Here is an 18,938-nt window from a genome sequence, read left to right on the forward strand (position 1 = left end):
TCTTTCTGGATCTTTGGGATCCTCTCTTTATCCTTGGTGTTCTAAAATTTCCTTTTTCATTTATTTTGCTGGGCCCTTGGGTTATTTAAATCCAGAAACTTAAGTCATTTGGTCCTGGAAATTTTGGGGGGTTATTTCTTTGGGAATATTATTCCCTCCTTTTTCCTTGTTCTCTTTTCCTGGAACTGTTATTGGGCCATGGATTGATCTAATTTTCTTACCTTTCCTCTCTTTTGTGTCTTTATCTTCAACTCTGTCTTCTAGTCCTTCCAGTAAAGTTTAAGTTTCTATTATCATTTAAACAGTTTATAAGAGTTCATTTTTGTTTTCTGCATGTTTACATTTTCTTTTTTAAAGACTGTATTTTTTTTTAAAGCAGTTTTAGGTTCGCAGCAAAATTGGGAGGAAGGTACTGAGAGTTCCCATACATGCTGTGCCCTGACACGTTCCTTGTTGACCTTTATAGCATTCTGTTCTTGTTTTGTGGATACAGTATTCCTCCGAGGATGTGAATTATGGTGGGTGTTACCCTTGCAGTTTTTGTTCACTCTCTTTTATCTGTTTTTTTTTTTATCTCCACCTTTTATGTTAAAAGCCTTTGTGATGCTGATGATCTTTGGATGTCTGCTTGTTGTTAAGGAAGGTTTTGTGAAAGGTGCCATACATACGATGTAGCTGGTAGGGGGCTCCCCCATGGGATGCGATTAGATGTGGATCTGTGGCACTGTGGGTACCCCCAGTTTTCAGTGTCTGCCCATCCTTAAGCCTGGGTGTCAGCATTCTCAGGGAACCAAACAGGGAAAAGGAATGAGAGGGGAAGACACTTCATCAATCATTACATAGACTAACCCGGTCCTCTGTTTTCAGTCCTGCACCCTGCTTGTCAGCTATACCCCTGAGTCCAGGTTCTCTGTGATTTTTATCTTAAGTAAGCCTCCAGGCTTCGGTGGAGACAGGGAAGAGGCTGCTGGGGGTGGGGGAAGAGTGGGGAGGGACTGGACCCCCAGGTCTTCAGCCCCACTTTTCACTGTGTTGCCTGCAGTTCTTAATTAAGCCTTTTCTGGCTTCAGTTGTGGTTTGAATTGGTTTGCTTCCAGAGGATGCCTTAGTTCTTACTCTTTCAAAATCTATCACCACTTCTCTGCATCTTCCAGATTGCTTGGGCCCATCTTGTCTGATGTTGCCTGCTCACTCTGTGCATGTGTGTATATATCCATGAATTCCTCCCTCTCCTCCTAGTGCCCTTTGGGAGGGAAGAGAGCTAATGCGCGTATTCCATCTGTCCCCTCTCGCTGGAGTCTCCTCTCTCTCCTTTGTCTCCGTTTGTGACCATCCTTGATCTTCCTTGAAGTGCATGCCCCACACTTATTCTAATTGAACTTCAACCCAACCTAGAGCTTGCTGCTCTTTGTAACGGAATGCTCTAAAGGACAGAGCTTGATTTACTGGTGCCACGGGAGGAGAATGGCTTGCACTGGATGTCCCAGCCATCGAGAGAGCCTGATGAGATAGCCGGCCTTGGTGACTCCAAACTCCCCTGGGATCAGTCTGCTTTGTTTGGTCAAGTTTGTAGGTGCTTCTGGGGTCAGACAAGCCAGCGGAGGTGTAGTACTGACATAGACCTATATTTGAGGTTGATTTGCTGAAATAGGCCCACATCTGATGATCTCCTGTGGGGCCCACCAGTCATCCCCTGCATTTCTAGGTATAGAGTTTTCAAGCAACCTTTTGTGCTTCAGTCTTTTTTTTTTTTTTTTTAAGATTTTATTTATTTATTTGACAGAGAGAGACACAGCGAGAGAGGGAACGCAAGCAGGGGGAGTGGGAGAGGGAGAAGCAGGCTTCCCATTGAGCAGGGAGCCCGATGTGGGGCTCGATCCCAAGACCCTGGGATCATGACCTGAGCCGAAGGCAGACGCTTAACGCCTGAGCCACCCAGGCACCCCTGTGCTTCAGTCTTAAAAACAAGCAGATATACAAGGGTCCCATTGAAACTGCATCCACCATGCCCTCAGTTTTAATCCCAAACACCTCTGTCTGATTGACCTGCCTAAAATACCACCTTTATCTCCATAAATCCCTAGCGTCGAAGCTTCAGGGACTGTTACCTACTAAAACAGTGTCTGATTTTCACCCTCAGTTTTTTTTTTTATTTTATTATGTTATGTTAATCACCATACGTTACATCATTAGTTTTTGATGTAGTGTTCCATGATTCGTTGTTTGCGTATAACACCCCGTGCTCCATTCAATACCTACCCTCTTTAATACCCATCACCAGGCCAACCCATCCTCCCACCCCCCTCCCCTCTAGAACCCTCAGTTTGTTTCTCAGAGTCCATAGTCTCTCATGGTCCATCTCCCCCTCCAATTTCCCCCACTTCATTCTTCCCCTCCTGCTATCTTCTTCTTCTTTTTTTTTTTTTTTTAACATATATAATTTGTTTCAGAGGTATGGGTCTGGGCTTCAACAGTCTTGCACAATTCACAGCGCTCACCATAGCACATACCCTCCCCAATGTCTATCACCCAGCCGCCCCATCCCTCCCACCACCCACCACTCCAGCAACCCTCAGTTTGTTTCCTGAGATTAAGAATTCCTCATATCAGTGAGGTCATATGATACATGTCTTTCTCTGATTGACTTATTTCGCTCAGCATAACACCCTCCAGTTCCATCCACGTCGTTGCAAATGGCAAGATCTCATTCCTTTTGATGGCTGCATAATATTCCATTGTATATATATATACCACTTCTTCTTTATCCATTCATCTGTTGATGGACATCTTGGCTCTTTCCACAGTTTGGCTATTGTGGACATTGCTGCTATAAACATCGGGGTGCACGTACCCCTTCAGATCCCTACTTTTGTATCTTTGGGGTAAATACCCAGTAGTGCAATTGCTGGATCATATGGTAGCTCTATTTTCAACTTTTTGAGGAACCTCCATACTGTTTTCCAGAGTGGCTGCACCAACTTGCATTCCCACCAACAGTGTAGTTCACCCTCAGTTTTGATTTTACTCTAGCACAGTGCCATCTTATAAGCCATTTACTACTCCTAAAGACAAACTTCTCCTTTTTCTAGGGCATGTCTGTATGTTTGTCCTTATGGGGCTTTCATTCCTTTGTACTCTCCTGTCCCTTTCTTAAATATTCTTCCAAAACCTATCCTACCAAAATACCCTCCTTTTCCTTTCTGGCCCACTTTGAGTACCGGCCCCTTGGCCCAAGTTCTCCCTGGCTATCCCCAGCGCCCCCTACATTGTAGCACTTTGTGTCGCTTGTCATTTATGATCTGAAATTCTCAGGTGAATATTCAGATTTCGCCAGAAATTAATGATCATGCCCTGCCAGGTGCTATGCTGGGCACTTTCCACATACTCTGTCTCTTTTACTCTCCGTATCAGCCCTTCGGAGTGCCCATTTTACAGATGAGAACACGGAGGTCCAGTGAGTCAGACACTTTGCTCGGGGTCACACATGCTCTTTCCAGTCTCTTGCAGCCGTGCGTTACGGCGAAGGTTGTGGTTCAGGTTCTGGGGTTGAAGATAATCGTGCACCAGCGTCGGGAGGAAGTGGACTAGCCTTGGAAGACAGGCAGTGGGGGATGATGGGTCAGGGTGTGGAAGAAATCCCTGCAGCTCATGGGCCTGAACAGCTGTAGCAGGAAGCTGGCAGAGACCTGCACGGGGAGGGCGCAGTCAGAGCTGAGCAGGGGGAGACTGCAGCCCCAGGCCTTCACAGGTGTTCTCTTCCTTCCACGAGGCCTTGGGGAAGATATTGAAGCTTCTGGATTTGACCCTGAGCTAGGCTCTCCTGTTCCCCTTCTGACGAGGGTGAGGGTGGGATTCTCACACATCCAAGAGCTCCAACTGTGCCTCCACCTCAGTCTGCTCTGCCCTCCCCCTCCAAAGCCTCTCACCTGACAGGTGGTTTTGTCTGTAGGCTAGAGCTCTGCAGGTAGGAAGTTGCCACATAGGTCAGTTTTGCCGCCACCCCCCCCCCCACTAACAGAAGGGCCACAGAATTTGCATAGGATTCTCAGTGCTCCTTCTCCCTCCTTATTTACCCGTGTTTCCTTGTTACTATTTCAGATGCATCATTAGGTAATGTGTGGGGGGTACCTTTTCTCTGTATTTGCTTATAGATATTAAAGCTTCAATGTTTGCTTAGGGTTGCACAATTTTCCATTTTTTGAGTGCGAAGACTCTTCTGTGCCTTGGTTCCTTTTGCATTTCTCCTCTCCCTGCCCCAGGCTCCTTCCCGCCTTCCGTTACCCTTCCCCCCCTTTCCTCCCTGCTCCTCTCCCCTGCACCCCACCCCAATTCTATTTCTTTTCTTTGAACAGGAGTTCCTTCAGGTTACTTACCATCTCCAAGATTTGAATTTGTCGTCTTTAGAATGGGCTTCATAATATCGCTCACCTGACCACCAAACGAGTTAGGCAAGGGAGCATGCACGGAGCCTTGCACACAGTAGCTGGACAGTGAATGTTCGAGTTCTTTCTTCCTCTTCATTGTTCCGTCCACATTAGGCACTGTCTACTCTAACTGGTGGAACCCTCTGGGCTCAGGGTGCCAATCAGCCATCAGGTGAGCGGGACAGGACCTTGGGAAGGTAGGGTATGGATGCCTCCATCATTTCTTTTGATCATTGAGCATGATTCTGTAGAGACACCATGTAAAACGGGATGGACTTAAAGCTCCTTTCTGTGTGCCTTAAGCTCTTTAGACAGACATCTATAGAAATAGACATTTGTGATGTTTCTAATTTGCAGCAACTTTATAGACTACCCTGAACCTGAAGTAATGCAAGGGTCTCCAAATGTGGCTAGTAACCCCTCATTTGTGTATTGAGGGGTCAAGGCTTCCTTGCATCAGGTCAAGGAAAAAGGCAGACACGAGGACCCTGGAGCCCCTTCTGACCCGGGCTGTTTGGGGGGGCTCGGGCTATCTGGCAGCTGACCTCTTTCTCCAGCACCTTCTCTGTGCGAGGCTAATTCTGGAGGCTCATTTCCCCAGGCTGGAAGCAGGGGCTGGCCAAGGGGCCCTGTGGTCAGGGATTATTGCTCCCAGCAGCAAGTGTTTAATGGTTTTCATTTACTTGTATTTGGAAGAGGAAAGGCTGAGACTTCCTTACAATAGAGGCAGAGAAACAACGTGACTACTTGGCCCATTTTACGGTCAAGAGGGAAACCAGAGCTCTCTCAGGGCACGCCCATCTTGAAATGGCTCTGCGCCCAAACAAGGGAGGCTTTCCTAAGTGCGTCTTGCGTCTTAAGTCAGAGTGCCCTGTGAGGTGGTGGCTGGCTTGTGAAGCTGGGCTCACAGCTGGTGTGACCGCGGGCATCACTGTAATGTAGCACCAGCTACTTACCGCTCTGTGGTCACGTTAGCACTGGCATCTGCTGGGATTCTTTAGTCAAATGCTACTTTGAAAATCAGCAGTGTGGTAGATGAGAAATATATAAGGATATGGAAGTACTGAAGGATCTATCTCCTTTCCTCCCTTGAAGAGAGTTTATACGTCTCTTTTCTAACATCGGTAGGCTCTTTGTGAAAATCCATCTGGTATCCATCAAAAAGAAACCCTCACATTTTAAAAGTTGAGTTTCTAAAGGCCACAGTCATGATTATAACCCAATAAAAACTAGAAATAAGTAAGACTAAGGGCATCTGGATGGGCTCAGTTGGTTAAGTGTCTCACTCTTGATTTCAGCTCAGGTCTTGATCTCAGGGTCATGAGTTTGAGCCCTGCTTTGGGCTCCATGTTGGGTGTGGAGCCTACTTTAAAAAAAAAAAAAAGAAGGCCAACTTCCTGCCCTTCAATCTTGACTATTTTGAAATTAAAAATGCATTCCTGGATAATTAACCCTATTAAGGAGAGAATCAAAAGGGGGATTTCTGTCTCAAAAGAAATGAAAAGGAGAACACTTTATACCAAACCTATGTGCCATAGCGAAAGAGACATCCAGAGGAAAGTATGTAGCCTGAAATAGCTTCATTATTAAAGGAGGTGGAAAATAAAGATGATTTTAAGAAGTTTGGAAAAAGTACAACAGATTAAGCCAAGAGGAAACAGAAAGCTAACTTTAATGAAATAGAAAATAAATGGAAAACACTAGGAATATAAATTTAAGTGCTGCTCCTTGGAAAGTGCTAAACATAGAGGTTTACCATGTATCATCAGAAAGAAATGTCTGAGCAAGGATCTGCACCTTCACTCAATGGAATAGGATGCGGTCATGACAGTTATTTTAAAAGCATTTGTAAGAGGATTTGAGTGAAATGTTCATGTCCAGTGAAAAGTGCAGAATCAAAAATTTCATTTATAGAATGATTATAACTACGTGAATATAATCTCCCACCTCCCTCCTGTCCCCAAGTTGTGAAGAAAATTAAGTCTGGAAAGAATACATCATCCTAGCATGGTGCGAATGAGGTGTTGATGCTCATGACAACACAAAAGGACCTTGAAAACATTGTGCTTATCTGGAAGAAGCCAGTCACCAAAAGACCATAGATCATAGGACTCCATTAATAGGAAATTTCGAGAGGCGGCAAATCTACGAAGGCAGAAAGTAAATTAGTGGTTGCCAGGGGCTGGGGCGGGGGGGGGGGGTTGGGGGATTAAGGAGTGACAGCTTAAGGGTATGAGGTTTCTTTTTGGGGTGATGAAAATGTTCTAAAATTGAACGTGTGATGGTTGCATGGCATTGAATATACTAAAAACCATTGAGTTGTGCACTTTAAGTGGGTGAATGGTATGGCATGTGAACTGTATCTGAAACTGCTACCAAAAAAAAAAAATCACAGTGGTTATCTTGGGGGATGGGACTATCAGTGATTTTTCCTCTTGTTTGTCCACCCTCTTCTGTAATTTCTAGATTTCCACGTTTTCCAGGTGTAATTCTACATTACTTGTATAAAGGAAATGGTAATAAGCTACAAAAACACTTTAAAGGAAGAATGTTAGCTTTTGGCCTTTTAGCAGAAAAGACAGTGATGGGAAATCTGTTAGCCTACCTTCTGAGAAGGTGCGGGGAGGTCTTGAAATCCTACAATCTGGAGATGGTGGAATTGTGAGCCGCCGTCCCAGACATAAAGTGGCGCGGGGCTACTCTCCTGTAAAGTCAAGGAGAATAAACCATCATTTGTCTGAGCTCTCTTGGGGGCGGGATCCCATCTCAGGGAAAAGGCGGGACGGGGTGGGGGGGCGCGGTCTGTGGAACCAGGGATGATGAAAGAGCCGGTTTCCAGCGCAATATGCGAAGAGGTGTCAGCCTCGGCTATCTGAGTGCTGAATTAGAGAAAGCTGTTACTTCGGTAACTTCCTGTCATTGCCCAGCACTAGCTGGTGCTGAGAGCCGCCCTGTCCTCTCAGCCGAGCGGGGCGATCCACGGCCCTTCCCTGGCCCTTCCCTCCTTGTGACTGGTTCACATCTGCCTTTGGGCTTCGGGCACAGCATCAGTCTTTTCAACTGACGCTGAGATGTCATTTTAAATAGCATCCTCTGTCGTCCTTTCTGAAGATGGGAAACTCTTATGCTGGACAGCTGAAGACGACGCGCTTCGAAGAGGTCCTGCACAACTCCATCGAGGCATCCCTGCGGTCCAGCAGCCTGGTGCCCCGGCCGGTCTTCTCCCAGCTCTATCTGGAAACAGAGCCGCAGCTCTCCGCCCTGGAAGGTAGGAGATACGCTGGGGTAGGTCCTGCGTCTGGTGCAACTCCTGTTGTAACAGAACAGGGAACTTGCTCCTCTCCCCTCTGTGTGGAAGAGTCTAGGAGAAAAGAATTATTAGAAAAAGAAAGGTGCACCTACCTTTTTCCTTGGCTAAGACTAAGTTTCGGCCATAAAGTTACAAGGAATGCAGTTATTCATTGGATAACAGGGGGAAGGAAGAGGGCTGCATTGGATTGTCGTGAACTGGTTGTTACTGATGCTCTCATTAGAAGGTTTGACTTTCTCACTTGGGTAAGTCAGAAATTTTAACATGCTTTGGCCCTTGGTGATATTTTTTTCACTCTGTCCCAGGATTCATGGCCATATCTTTGCAAAATAGTCTCTAGGTGGTTTCTCTTTGTGGTCGCAGATATAAGAGCCCTCTAGAAACTTAGAAAAAAATCAAGAACAAACCCTTACGAATTGAACGTGTGCCAGGAATGAATGAATCAATTATATTCAGGCATGAGGACAACTTTAGGATTTACTTAGCTATCCAGAGAGTAAAATGGATGTGTTTTCAATCTTTAGTGTGTCTCTTTAATAGCCATGTGTTTTTTATGTCAGAAGTAACCCCACAGCAGTCCATGGAACTTTTGGTCAGTTTATGCCTTCCACTGGAAGTTCCCTGCAGACTTCACTTCGATATTGAAGGCAAAAAGTCCCGTTGTTTGAAACAGAAATAAATCAATTAAGGCATGCATGCAGTATGGCAGATCCTGTATTGGGGTAGTCAGCATGTGTGTGGGTCTGTGTGTGTGTGTGTGTGTGTGTGTTGGCAGGGTGTGGGGATGGCTGGCTGGGAGGGTTGCACATAAGGGAAAATGAGGCACAGAGCTGCTTGTGTGGAATCTGATAGTTCCTTATTCTAGCAGGGACACACAGTTCCTTGTGTCCATCTTTGAAACGTCCTTACAATGTTAACTTTACAAACAGCCACAGTAAAGACCTAAAAGAGCTGGATGAGGGTCTGGGAGAAACTGGACCATGCTCAAAAGCATGAATTAGGAAAACCAAGAATTCTCTCTACATATCGAAAGCACGTTTTTCAGCAGGGGAAGCGTCACTGCAACACAGGGAGGAGATGAGAAATGAGTGGGGCAGACAGCCTGTGTTTTTGGCTAGCTGACAGACTTATGTAAAATGTATGCATTAAACAGTCAGCCTTAGCTACTTTCAGTACTGAAAGTCTTTGTTGCTAATGATAAATTAATGATGGTGACAATGATGACTTAGTTCATGTGAATGGCACTTTAAAATCTACAAAGTTCTTTCCACCTGCACCTACTAAAGTGATTACACCCCATGATTTGGGACGCTGGGAGATGGGTTTGCTTGCAGATTGCAGTGTCGAAGGAGTGCCCGAGTCAGGGAGTTGCACCCTTAGCTTTGGCAGCTCTGTGATAGAAAGGGGGCTCACCTGTGGGGAGAGAGGGGGAGTGGAGAAAGCCCTGGGAGGTTCCCTGCCAGCTTTTCCTTCTGCCTAAGATCTCTGCGGACTACCTGGGAGGCTGCATCTCGAACATCCTGACTTGTTAGGATGCCTTCCCCTGCCAATAGGGCATTGGGCAGGTGGCACTTTCCGGGGACAGCTTTGAGGCATCCCCTTCTCATGCCTCCCGTGTTGAGAGCTGCAGGCGCCCCGCCAGCTATTGGTGCAGCCCCCCTGTATGAAAACCAGAGCAGACCCTCCAGCTTTTCCTGTGCGTCCGCAAACAGAATAGAGAAATCCCGAGGGGCAGGAAGGACAAAGGAGGGGTCTGGTGGGAAGGGGAACACTGTCTTTTTTAGTTTGCTGGATGTCACCGTGAACTGAACACACAGCTCTCCCCCTGGATTCTGTGTTATAAAACTTGGCGCCGATGGCTTGTCCTGGCCACACCTTGTTTTGTCTGTCTGTCTGCCAGGGTCTCTTACTGCTGTCCTTCCTCAGACAATTACATTAAAGATGGTTTTTATGGCCAGGCTGCTGGTATCCTAAACACCCCTGGGTCTGTTAACATCTTCCGTGTTCCTGAGCAGGGACCTTATGACTTTGTTCCCTGGATTAGAGGTCTTACCACACCTCCTTCCAGGGGAAAAGGCTTTTATGGGCTATTTACTTTTTTTTTTTAGTTTTTAGAGAAAGCCCAAACAAAACAAACCCCACTCCAGCGTTTTGAGATAAGTATTAATTAATTAAACAAGATGTGGTTAATTCTTACAGCCTCACCCTCCTCAAAATGTCATGTGGTTTCTTCTTGTGGAAAGGAAAGAAAATTTAGCTCTGCAGAGTGAAGAAGTGGGACAGCACTCTGGGCGTCTGTGTTTTCGTGTTAAGGTTCTCAGCTTCAAATCCGGTTGGTCTTGTCTGACGCCATGGTAATGCCCCGCCACCCCCCCCCCCCGCCCCCCCGACCTTGGCCAGCAGTCTGGTCTGGTCTGCTCCTGGCTGTAATAAGTCTCCTCACCCTCGCCACTGCCTGACTGATTCCATCAAAGGCCCTGGGATGTCTGGTGTAGACCTTTGATCTTTGAGGTCTGCTTTCTCATCCACTGGATTCTGAGCTCTTTCTTTGACTTTCTGAGGCTGAAGGACCTCCTCTTTCATTCTTTCAGAGACTCTGAATTCCTCTTCCATTTGGCTTTAGCAGAATAACTGCAGACAGGCATTCCTGTGTGCCCTCAGAGCTCCAGGGTCTCTGAGTTCTTGCTTCTTCTTACTCAGACTGTTGGGGTCTTTGCCCTTCCCTCCCAGCCTCTGGAGTCTCGGCTCCGGGAGGAGAGTGGGTGGTGCAGCCGAGCACTCTGTGCCGCCCACTCCGTAGGTGGCCGCAGGATAGTCCCAGCCCCCATGGGGCCCTGTGCTGCGTAGCTGGCGCCTGGGGTCTGGGCGGGACTCTGTCACTTAGGCTAAAGCCACTCTACGCCTGCATTTAATGGCAGGAAGGAAGCATCTGAAGGAAGCTCCGGAGTTTAGCCCCACCACCTCCTTGTGTGCTTCCTGGGTAATCTTTTTATGGTCTTCCTGCCACCTTGGTGCACTCTAGGCTCAGAAAGACGAGACACCAGGGTTCTTCACTTCCCGCTCTGACCTACCCAAGGTCATGGGCATGAGCTGGCTTAGAATGTTCAGTTTCTTCTGCCTCTTGTCTCATGGGCACCTTTAAAATGGTGGCCACTGTACTGATTAAATCACATCAGGAAGACTGTGCAACGCTGAGGGCCGTATTCCCCCACATAGACTATAGCAGCTCAGAGTGGCCCTATATAACCACCTCATTTTAAAGATGTGGGATCTGATGCACAGAGAGGTTAAGTAACTTTCCTGTGGCCACACAGACAATGGCAGGCTTGAGAACTGAAGCTTGAGTTCCCTGATTCCCAGCCCCTCTCTTTCCACTGCACACGATTCCATCACTAACCTAGAACCACTTAACCCACTGGATGGACGGAGGGTGCGAGAGCCGAGGAAGAGGAGGTAGGAGAAATGGGAACACAGAAACGAGCACTAAAACAGGAGGCAGAGAAACAAAAAAGAAGAAAAACTGTCTTCCAGCCCAGCCCATTTAAGGATGCTTGTAATGACCCTATTCCATGAAGAAGGTTGCATGCTAGTTACTAAATGACATTTAAACCTGGACAAGTTGAGAAGGATTTTGGCCAAAAATGTCTATTAAAGGGAGTTAGGATGATACTTCCATAGCCTGGGAAATTCATTTAGATGAACCCCCTTGTCGAGCAGTGCTGGGTAAACAGGGCCCGAGGGTATATGCCCATATCAGCTGGGCATGGGTCTCCCGGGCACTGTCTCTGCACGAGCATTTTGAGGGGTGCCTGGGTCACAGAGATGAGCGAGGGCAGGGACCCCACTCCCTGGGAGCCGAGAGTTGCGGGGAACGACAAGAAGCTCTTTTACCGCCGCGATGGAGTAGGGAGCAGTGAGATTTCCACGGCCAATCCCTGGCTCTTCTGGCCAGTTCCATGTTTGCCAGGACTCCTAAAATGCGACTGCACTTAAAAAAAAAAAAAAAAGTTTCCTAAAGTCATAACATGCTTGGCCTTGTTCTGGAATGGCACTTTGTGTGTATGTGCCAGGTTTGGGTGTGTTTGTATTTCTAGTCCTGTCTATGCATCCACTCTTCCCTTGGGGATAAATAGACACATAGAGTTTATATGACGGAGAGGCAGTTCACACTATATTTTGTATTCTAAGTGAAGCCGGATAGTCAATGGCAGAACATCAGCCGCAGGACATGGGCCTCACATGCCCCTGGGAGCCTCCTGGCTGTGCTTCCTAGCAGGTCACCGAAGAGCTGTGGGCCAGTGATCGGGTCCCTCTCTGTAAAATGGTCTATATCTTAATCTTTGGCACCTCCCGCAGAAAGATTTTTGGAGTGCTTCATGTGCCATTCTTATCAACCAGTTATGTCTGTATTTAAGCCTCGTGCGTGAGCAGACTCGGGCAGCTCTGCTGGATGGAAAGAGAAGGAACCTGAATTTGAAGTCACGAGGCCAGGCTTGGAGCCTGAGTCCGTGACCTTGGGAAAGTCCTCTGACCTCAGCTGTCCCCTCTGAGCAGAGAGAGGCATGATGCCTGACTCCCAGCGTGTCTGTAGGGATGGGTTAATTATTAAATGGCTGAGACTTGCTGACCCCTTGCTTCTGCCTGTCTCCTCCCTCCCCTTTGCCACTTGTAGGTGGTAGCCGAGTGGACAATGAGGACGAGGAGGAAGAGGGAGAAGGGGGACTGGAGCCCAACTGTCCCCCAAATCCCTACCAGATGCACCCTCCACCTGAAGGCTGCTGTACCATGGACGGTAAGGCTGGCACCTGGGCTCCCCCGAAGCCCAGAGTCTGCAGCTGTGCACCGGTCGGTCCCCTGTGCTCCTGGCCCCTGGCTACACCACCCCGGGGACTGTCAGGCTCACCAACCCTCGGCGCTCTTTGGATAGCTCAACTTTACAAATGGATTTGGGTCCAATGGTTCATTTTTCTACATTGGTTGTTTGGAAACTAGAATATATTTCCCAGTTTGGGTCTGCTTGTGCTGACGTTTCACTCAGACTGATTAGTAAGAATAATCTTTGTCCGCGATCGTAATTTACTGTTGAAGAAGGCAGATATGTGTTCTCTCAGGAACCCTGTAGAATCAGTATGTTACTCCTGTTGCAGTGTTGAGGAACCAAGGCACAGAAATGCCAGGTGGGGGGGCACCTTGGTCTGATGATAAGAGCTCGTGCTCTGCACTCAGAGAAACTTGGAGTAAACCCCTGGCTCTGTCACTTACTAGCAGGACAGACTCTCTGAATGGTGTACGTTCATCTGCCCTGTCCCCATACCAGCTGAGTGATGTCACTAGTTAGTCAGTTAATTCACTAATGATTGGGGCCCCCACTCTGGAAATATGGAGATAAAAGGTACAAGAACTCCCAGTTTAATGGAGCTATGTAGGTAAGCAGACACTTTGCACATGACGTGGAAAGTGCCGACAGGGTGGGCTGGGCAAGCAGGGGTGCCTGGGAGCACAGGAAAGGTTCCTTACGTGGGTGGAGAGTTTAGGGAAGGCTTCCTGGAGGAGGTGGCCCGTTATCTGGGTTTTGGAGGATTAGCAGGAGTCTGGGAGAGGGTTGGGGGAAACTGGGACATTCCAGACAGAGAAACAGCATGTGCAGAGGCTCAGGAGGGTGAGAATATAGGCCATCTGGGGAGCTGCTAACAGCTTATTTAGGTAGGGGTCTGAGGTGTGGCTGGGCAGGGCTTGGTGCAGTGGTCAGATGGGGTGTAGAGGTCCCAGGTGCCCTGTGTGTGGGCCTGGACTTGACCTTGTGCAGGATGGCGGCAGGGGAGGCAGTCAGCCCTCACCGGGGCTACTGTTCCAGGGAGAGAGAAACTGGCACAATGGCTCTTCATGAGGTAGGACTTCTAGTGTCCACATGTTAAAAGGTCACCTAATTAAAGAAGGAAACCGTGAACTGTCCAGTGGTCATGATAGTGATTTTCAAAGAATTCTCCAAGTCAGTGTAGTAAACACTGTCCATGGCCTGTTTTCCTCCAGCTCTTCAGAAGGAAGGGCCCGGGCCATGTAGGTAGAAGGCCTGTAGGGTGCTTGACCTCAGCCTCAGGACTTTGCTTAGCTTCCCTAAGACAATGAAGGGGAACCACCCCAAGCTGAGGGGTGGACCTGGCTCCATCCCGGCCCACCTCTTAGCAGCTCTGAGCAAATCATGGAACCTCTCTGAGCCTCGATTTCCATCTCTGCAAACTGGGGGCTGAATCACTTCCCCAGAGGTGATGCAATGAGAGCTTTTGCAGAGCTTAACCTGGTCCAGTGCCTGGTGCACAGTGGATACTGTCTCCGGGCCTGCCCACCTCCCCGCCCTTAGGGTCCCTTCGTGGCCCTCCCCTGGGGGCAGGTGGGAGACTCTGGACACAGGTGCTGTAGATGGTGAAGCAGGTGCATGCCGGCGGGGTCTGTTCACACTGTAGAGTGTTGGCAGGAAAGCCTTGGGACCGTCAGGGTCATGTTAACTCTCATTGTCTCAGTCGGTAACTAAGGATGGAACCGACCCAGGAGATGGGGCCGAATGTGCCCTCATCCAGGAAGACCTGGGAGAGGACCCCTCCAAATAAATCTCAGCTGTTTCTTTCCTTTTATTTCCAGATATTTTAGGGCACTTATTATCCGAATGGGAAATATATTTAAATATATTTAAAAGCTCTAAAATACAAAATGTTCAAAAGGGTATAGAGTGCAAGCCTCCTTGATGATCACTCTCCTTGTGTCCTGGTCCCAGTCCCATCCCCAGAGACAGCCAGCATTACCAGGCTCTGGCTCTTCCTTTGTGACATTTGCCTATTCCTCATACATGTGAGAAATGCAGGGTGTAAAATATACCACGTTACTCACAATTTCTTATGGATTTATCTTGTATACATTTTAATTGACCACCACTTGTCTACCGTTTTTCCTGCTGAGTTTCCCTTGTACATGAATATTATATGGTGACACAATAGTCTTCAGAGAAATTAACATGCAGCAAGTGTCCTGAGTAAATATGGTTATAATTTTATCTCTTGGAACTAATTTTAAAGTCAGCCGCACGCAGAGGTGAGGTTTGTTCCTGACAAGATCTGGAATGTCCTCCCTTTGCCCATGCAGAGCCTGGTTCTGGGGAAGCCCCTTGGCGCGCATGTGAGCCCTGTCCATTCCTCCTAGGGTTCTGCCAGGCGGGGAAGGACCTGCGTCTTGTCTCCATTTCCAGTGAGCCCATCGACGTCCCTGCAGGCTTTCTCCTCGTGGGGGCCAAGTCCCCCAGCCTGCCGGACCATCTCCTGGTGTGTGCCGTTGACAAAAGGTTCTTGCCCGATGATAATGGGCACAACGCTCTTCTTGGTAAGTCCCTTCTTTGCGGTTCCATCCGCATTTGGGGCAGGGACAAGGGAGGCCTTTGGGGGCGGAGGAGCAGGCCACCTTTGGGGGCCTCTTCATCAGCAGGTCCTGGCTGGCCCTGTTTGTGTTTTTCAGTTGGCTATTTCTGTGTGGAATTGGAATGTGAATGAGATTTATTTTAAAATGTGACGAACTTCCTATAGAGAACCTGTCCTTTAGAATTAACTTTTTTGGATGGTTGTTCGTCACACCTTTTCTAAGTGCCTACCTGTGTCAAGAATAGGATACAGACCTGTCCTGGGTGGTTTCAGAAGCCATCAGACATGAGGTGGAGGGAGAACAGGGCCGAGTATGTGTTCCTGCTTGCAGAACAGTCATACCTTCTCCATAAAGTAGGGAGTGATTCCCACACATGCTCTTGGCTGTTCGGCAGTCTGGCCCCTTCACCAGGCCTGGTGTCTCCTTTGGAGGAGGACCAGGCAGGTGGAAGGGCCGTAATGATCTGGTCCAGATGTAGCATCAGGAACAGTCTTCACTGTGGAACATTTAAATTTCGCGCTTGATCCAGCCCCCAGAGCTGAGTAGGTACATGCACGTCAGTGGTATTTATTAAGCACAGTTTATGTCTGAGGCATCACGTAAAGGACCCGAGGGGAGGAGAGACGGAGGGGAGGACAAGAATGGAGCCACAGAAAACAAAGAAATGGTTCCTGCCTCGAGGAGATGCGGCGGTGGGTTAATGCTGGGAAGCAAGGCAGGTGAATGTGGGTTGCAGGGACACACACAGCTCTGGGACAGTGACCCGAGAGAGAAGAGGTTCAGGCCGGTGTGGGCTTATCATCACTAGTTCTTGAAAACAAGAATAATCCCAGAAAATTCACTCCGCCCGAGAAGCTCATGGAGTCCTTCCGTCTTAGGTTTAATTTGCTCATCGAGCCCACTCAGGATGCAGCCTGCTGGTAGGACAGTGCTGGTGACTTGGTCAGCGTTTGATCTGGTGGCAGCCGGGGCTCCAGCTGAATTCCACCACTTTGTGACTGTAAAGGAATTGTGAGGGCAGTAAATCAAGGAGGTTCTGGGTCTTGAAAGGTGGAGACAAGAATCTTTCAGTGCATTGGCCGCCAGCCCCCAAACAGCTCTAGCTCCTCAGGGGGCCAGTGCAGAGGAAGTGGGGTCTTTGTTAATTGCTCGCCAAAAAGCCATCGGAGGTGGGTAACGAGGGCTGGTTGGTAATAACCGATGCTTTCTTCTTTTAAAATAACTTTATGCTCTCAGCTTGTACACTTAACACTGTTTAGGTTTCCTGCAATTAACCCTGATGGCTGCACAGGGCAGGGTGGCCCTGCAGCCCTCCCCGGGGCCTGGGCTCAGTGCTTTTTAGTGATCTATAAAATGGAAGCTGTGAAGCATCTTGGGGGAAGGAATGGCTTTAGCTCCTAATTTATAATCCCCCCCAATCTATAATGAAGGGAATCGTGTTTTAGTGACTTTGAATCAACCGAGGGATTTTTGTCTGAGAAGATGAAAATCTAGGTGTATGTTTCCAGTTATTGACGGTAATTCATTGAAATTGGCTGACAGCTAAGACGGAAGAAAACACTGAGCTAGAATGTTCATTTTTTTCCTTTTAGTGTAAATGAGTCCTGTGTTTATTCAGCAGGCAAAGCATTGAGCGTTCATGGAATGTAGACCCCGGATGGCAGGTGGGCTTTCAGTTCAGCCCCGGGGCCCCAAAGTCAAGTCCAACCGGCTCCTTCCCTGGGGGTTTGTCACCTGGTACGAAAGCTCAGGCAGACAGGGACTCAGCTCAGAGAGCTGCAGAAATAAAGCTTAAACTACATCTCCGTGCCGCATGCTGTAGCTGGGGGGCTACGGAAGGGCGCACTGAGCCCCGGTGACGGGAGGGTGTCTCCGAGGGTGTGGTGTTTAAGCTCGGCCCTGAAAAACCAGTGGCGTTTTGCCAGTCAGAGAACGATAGCAGCTAAACATTAATAGCAGCCACCTTACTGAGCACTGACCGTGTGTCAGAAACTGCTCAGTAGGATCACATAAGCCGGCGCGGTGGGTACCTTATTATCTGGCATTTGTATATGAAGAAATAAAGGCACAGAGAGGTTAAGCGACTTGCTCAGGGTCACCCAGCTAGTAAATGGCAGGTCCTGAATTTGAATCCAGGTGCTCTGGCCCTGGTCTCATACTCCAGAGGACGGGGTGCTCTCGGGCAGGAGGGGGGCCATGTGCATGAAGGAGGATGGTGTGCTGGAGAAACAGGGTGGAGACTGGTAAGGGGGCTGCTTGGGCCCCGCTTGTGAAAGGCTACGGTGCCCGGGAAGTCTTTTTTTTTTTAAGATTTTATTTATTTATTTGAGAGGGGAGAGGGGGGAGGAGCAGAGGGAAAGGGACAAGCAGACTCCATGCTGAGCAGGGAGCCCTACACGGGGCTCGATCCCACAACCCTGAGATTATGACTTGAGCCGAAACCAAGAGTTGGATGCTTAACCAACTGAGCCACCCAGGCACCTCAGGAAGTCATTTTTAAACTGTCGAGGTAGAGAGAAGACTATGATAGTATAATGTATCTGTTTTGTCTCTTCAGCAGTTACTAACACAGTTGCATTTCACTCCTAACTCTCCCTTCTCTACGTTCTGATTTGGAAGCAAATCCCGGACCTGTCATTTCATCTGTAAGCATTTCAGTGTGTATCTCTAAAAAGTAAGGGCTTTTTGTTAGAAATCCTGTACCATTATCATATCTAAAACATGTAACAATCATTCCATAACATCAGATATCCAGTGTGTTCAAATTTTGTCTTAATAGTTTTTGTTTGTTTTTACAGTTGGTTTGTTTGAATCAAAATCCAAACAAGACTCTCCCAAAGCATTTGGTTGACCTGTCGATAATTTTCTCTTCTTGTATAAGCCCCTCCTTCCTAGTTTTCCCTTAACAGTTTCTAACTTGCATTTTTGCAAGTTTTAACTTGCATTTTAGAACGATCTCTTGCAGCTCATGAGCAACTGATTTCTTTCCCCACCCCCCTTCCCAAGGGAGAACTAGAGGCTGGGGAAGTAGTTCTGAGCTTTATTGTAGGATTCTAGAGAATCCCGGGGTCTTGGTTATGTTCCAAGCCTGCTAATGTACCGTCAGCATTAGGCCATCTTTCCGTGCCCATCGTCCCCATTCTGTTCCTGTCTCATCTGAACCCCGACTCGGCCCTTAAGGCTTTGCCTGCCGCTCGGGTGTGGCATGTGCCCACCTATGAAGGCTCCGTCCTTAAATAGAGCTCGGAGCCCCTCTTGAGGTCCAACCTCGCCTGCCAGGCCCCGATGAGCCCTGCCTTGCCAGTAGGTCTTCCCACAGAAGGGAGAGCCTGGCTCCGTGTGCACGCACAGCAGGTGCCATCTGGGCAGACAAGCCCGGCTAGACGGGGACCTGTGGGGGCAGCGATGGTGCCGCCGTGTGTGGTCATGAGAGACTCGATGTTATGGACAGTCTCTTGTGCTGTAGGACATCGAAGGAACCGTGTCTCTTGACTCTGGATGTTTGTGCCTGGGAGTCTGAGGATTCGGGCTGCATCCCATGCTGTCTTCTCAAGAGATTATCAACTCCCCAGTCCTGAGGCAGATTTCCAAAGAGAATGGCTCATTTTATGCATCCTTGTGAAAACTTTTATTGCCTTGTAGACAATGTCGTGAAAAATTAGAATTACCTCATGTGTTCAGCTGGGGTGATTTCAGCCATTTCCCTGGTCTCCTGGGACTGGTTGGGAAGCCGTCCTGCGGTTTTCTTGATCAGCCCCTTCCGTGGTCCCAGATCACCTCTCAGAAGAGCAGTCTATTCT

The 18,938-nt window shown here is 48.2% G+C and overlaps 1 protein-coding gene across 1 annotated transcript in view; it reads left to right on the forward strand.

Annotated features, from left to right (window-relative positions):
- The first annotated feature begins 7,353 nt into the window (after window positions 1-7,353).
- GREB1 (growth regulating estrogen receptor binding 1) overlaps window positions 7,354-18,938 on the forward strand; it is a 70,745-nt gene continuing 59,160 nt past the window's right edge. The window contains exons 1-3 of the mRNA XM_035000607.1: window positions 7,354-7,692; window positions 12,407-12,526; window positions 14,926-15,102. Of these exons, the coding sequence (XP_034856498.1) occupies window positions 7,536-7,692; window positions 12,407-12,526; window positions 14,926-15,102 (454 nt within the window). The 5' untranslated portion in view covers window positions 7,354-7,535. The remainder of the gene's footprint in view (window positions 7,693-12,406; window positions 12,527-14,925; window positions 15,103-18,938) is intronic.

This window comes from Mirounga leonina, unplaced genomic scaffold, assembly GCF_011800145.1.
Source record: "Mirounga leonina isolate KUSES-001 unplaced genomic scaffold, KU_Mleo_1.0 Mir_125, whole genome shotgun sequence".
Classification (NCBI taxonomy): Eukaryota; Metazoa; Chordata; class Mammalia; order Carnivora; family Phocidae; genus Mirounga; species Mirounga leonina.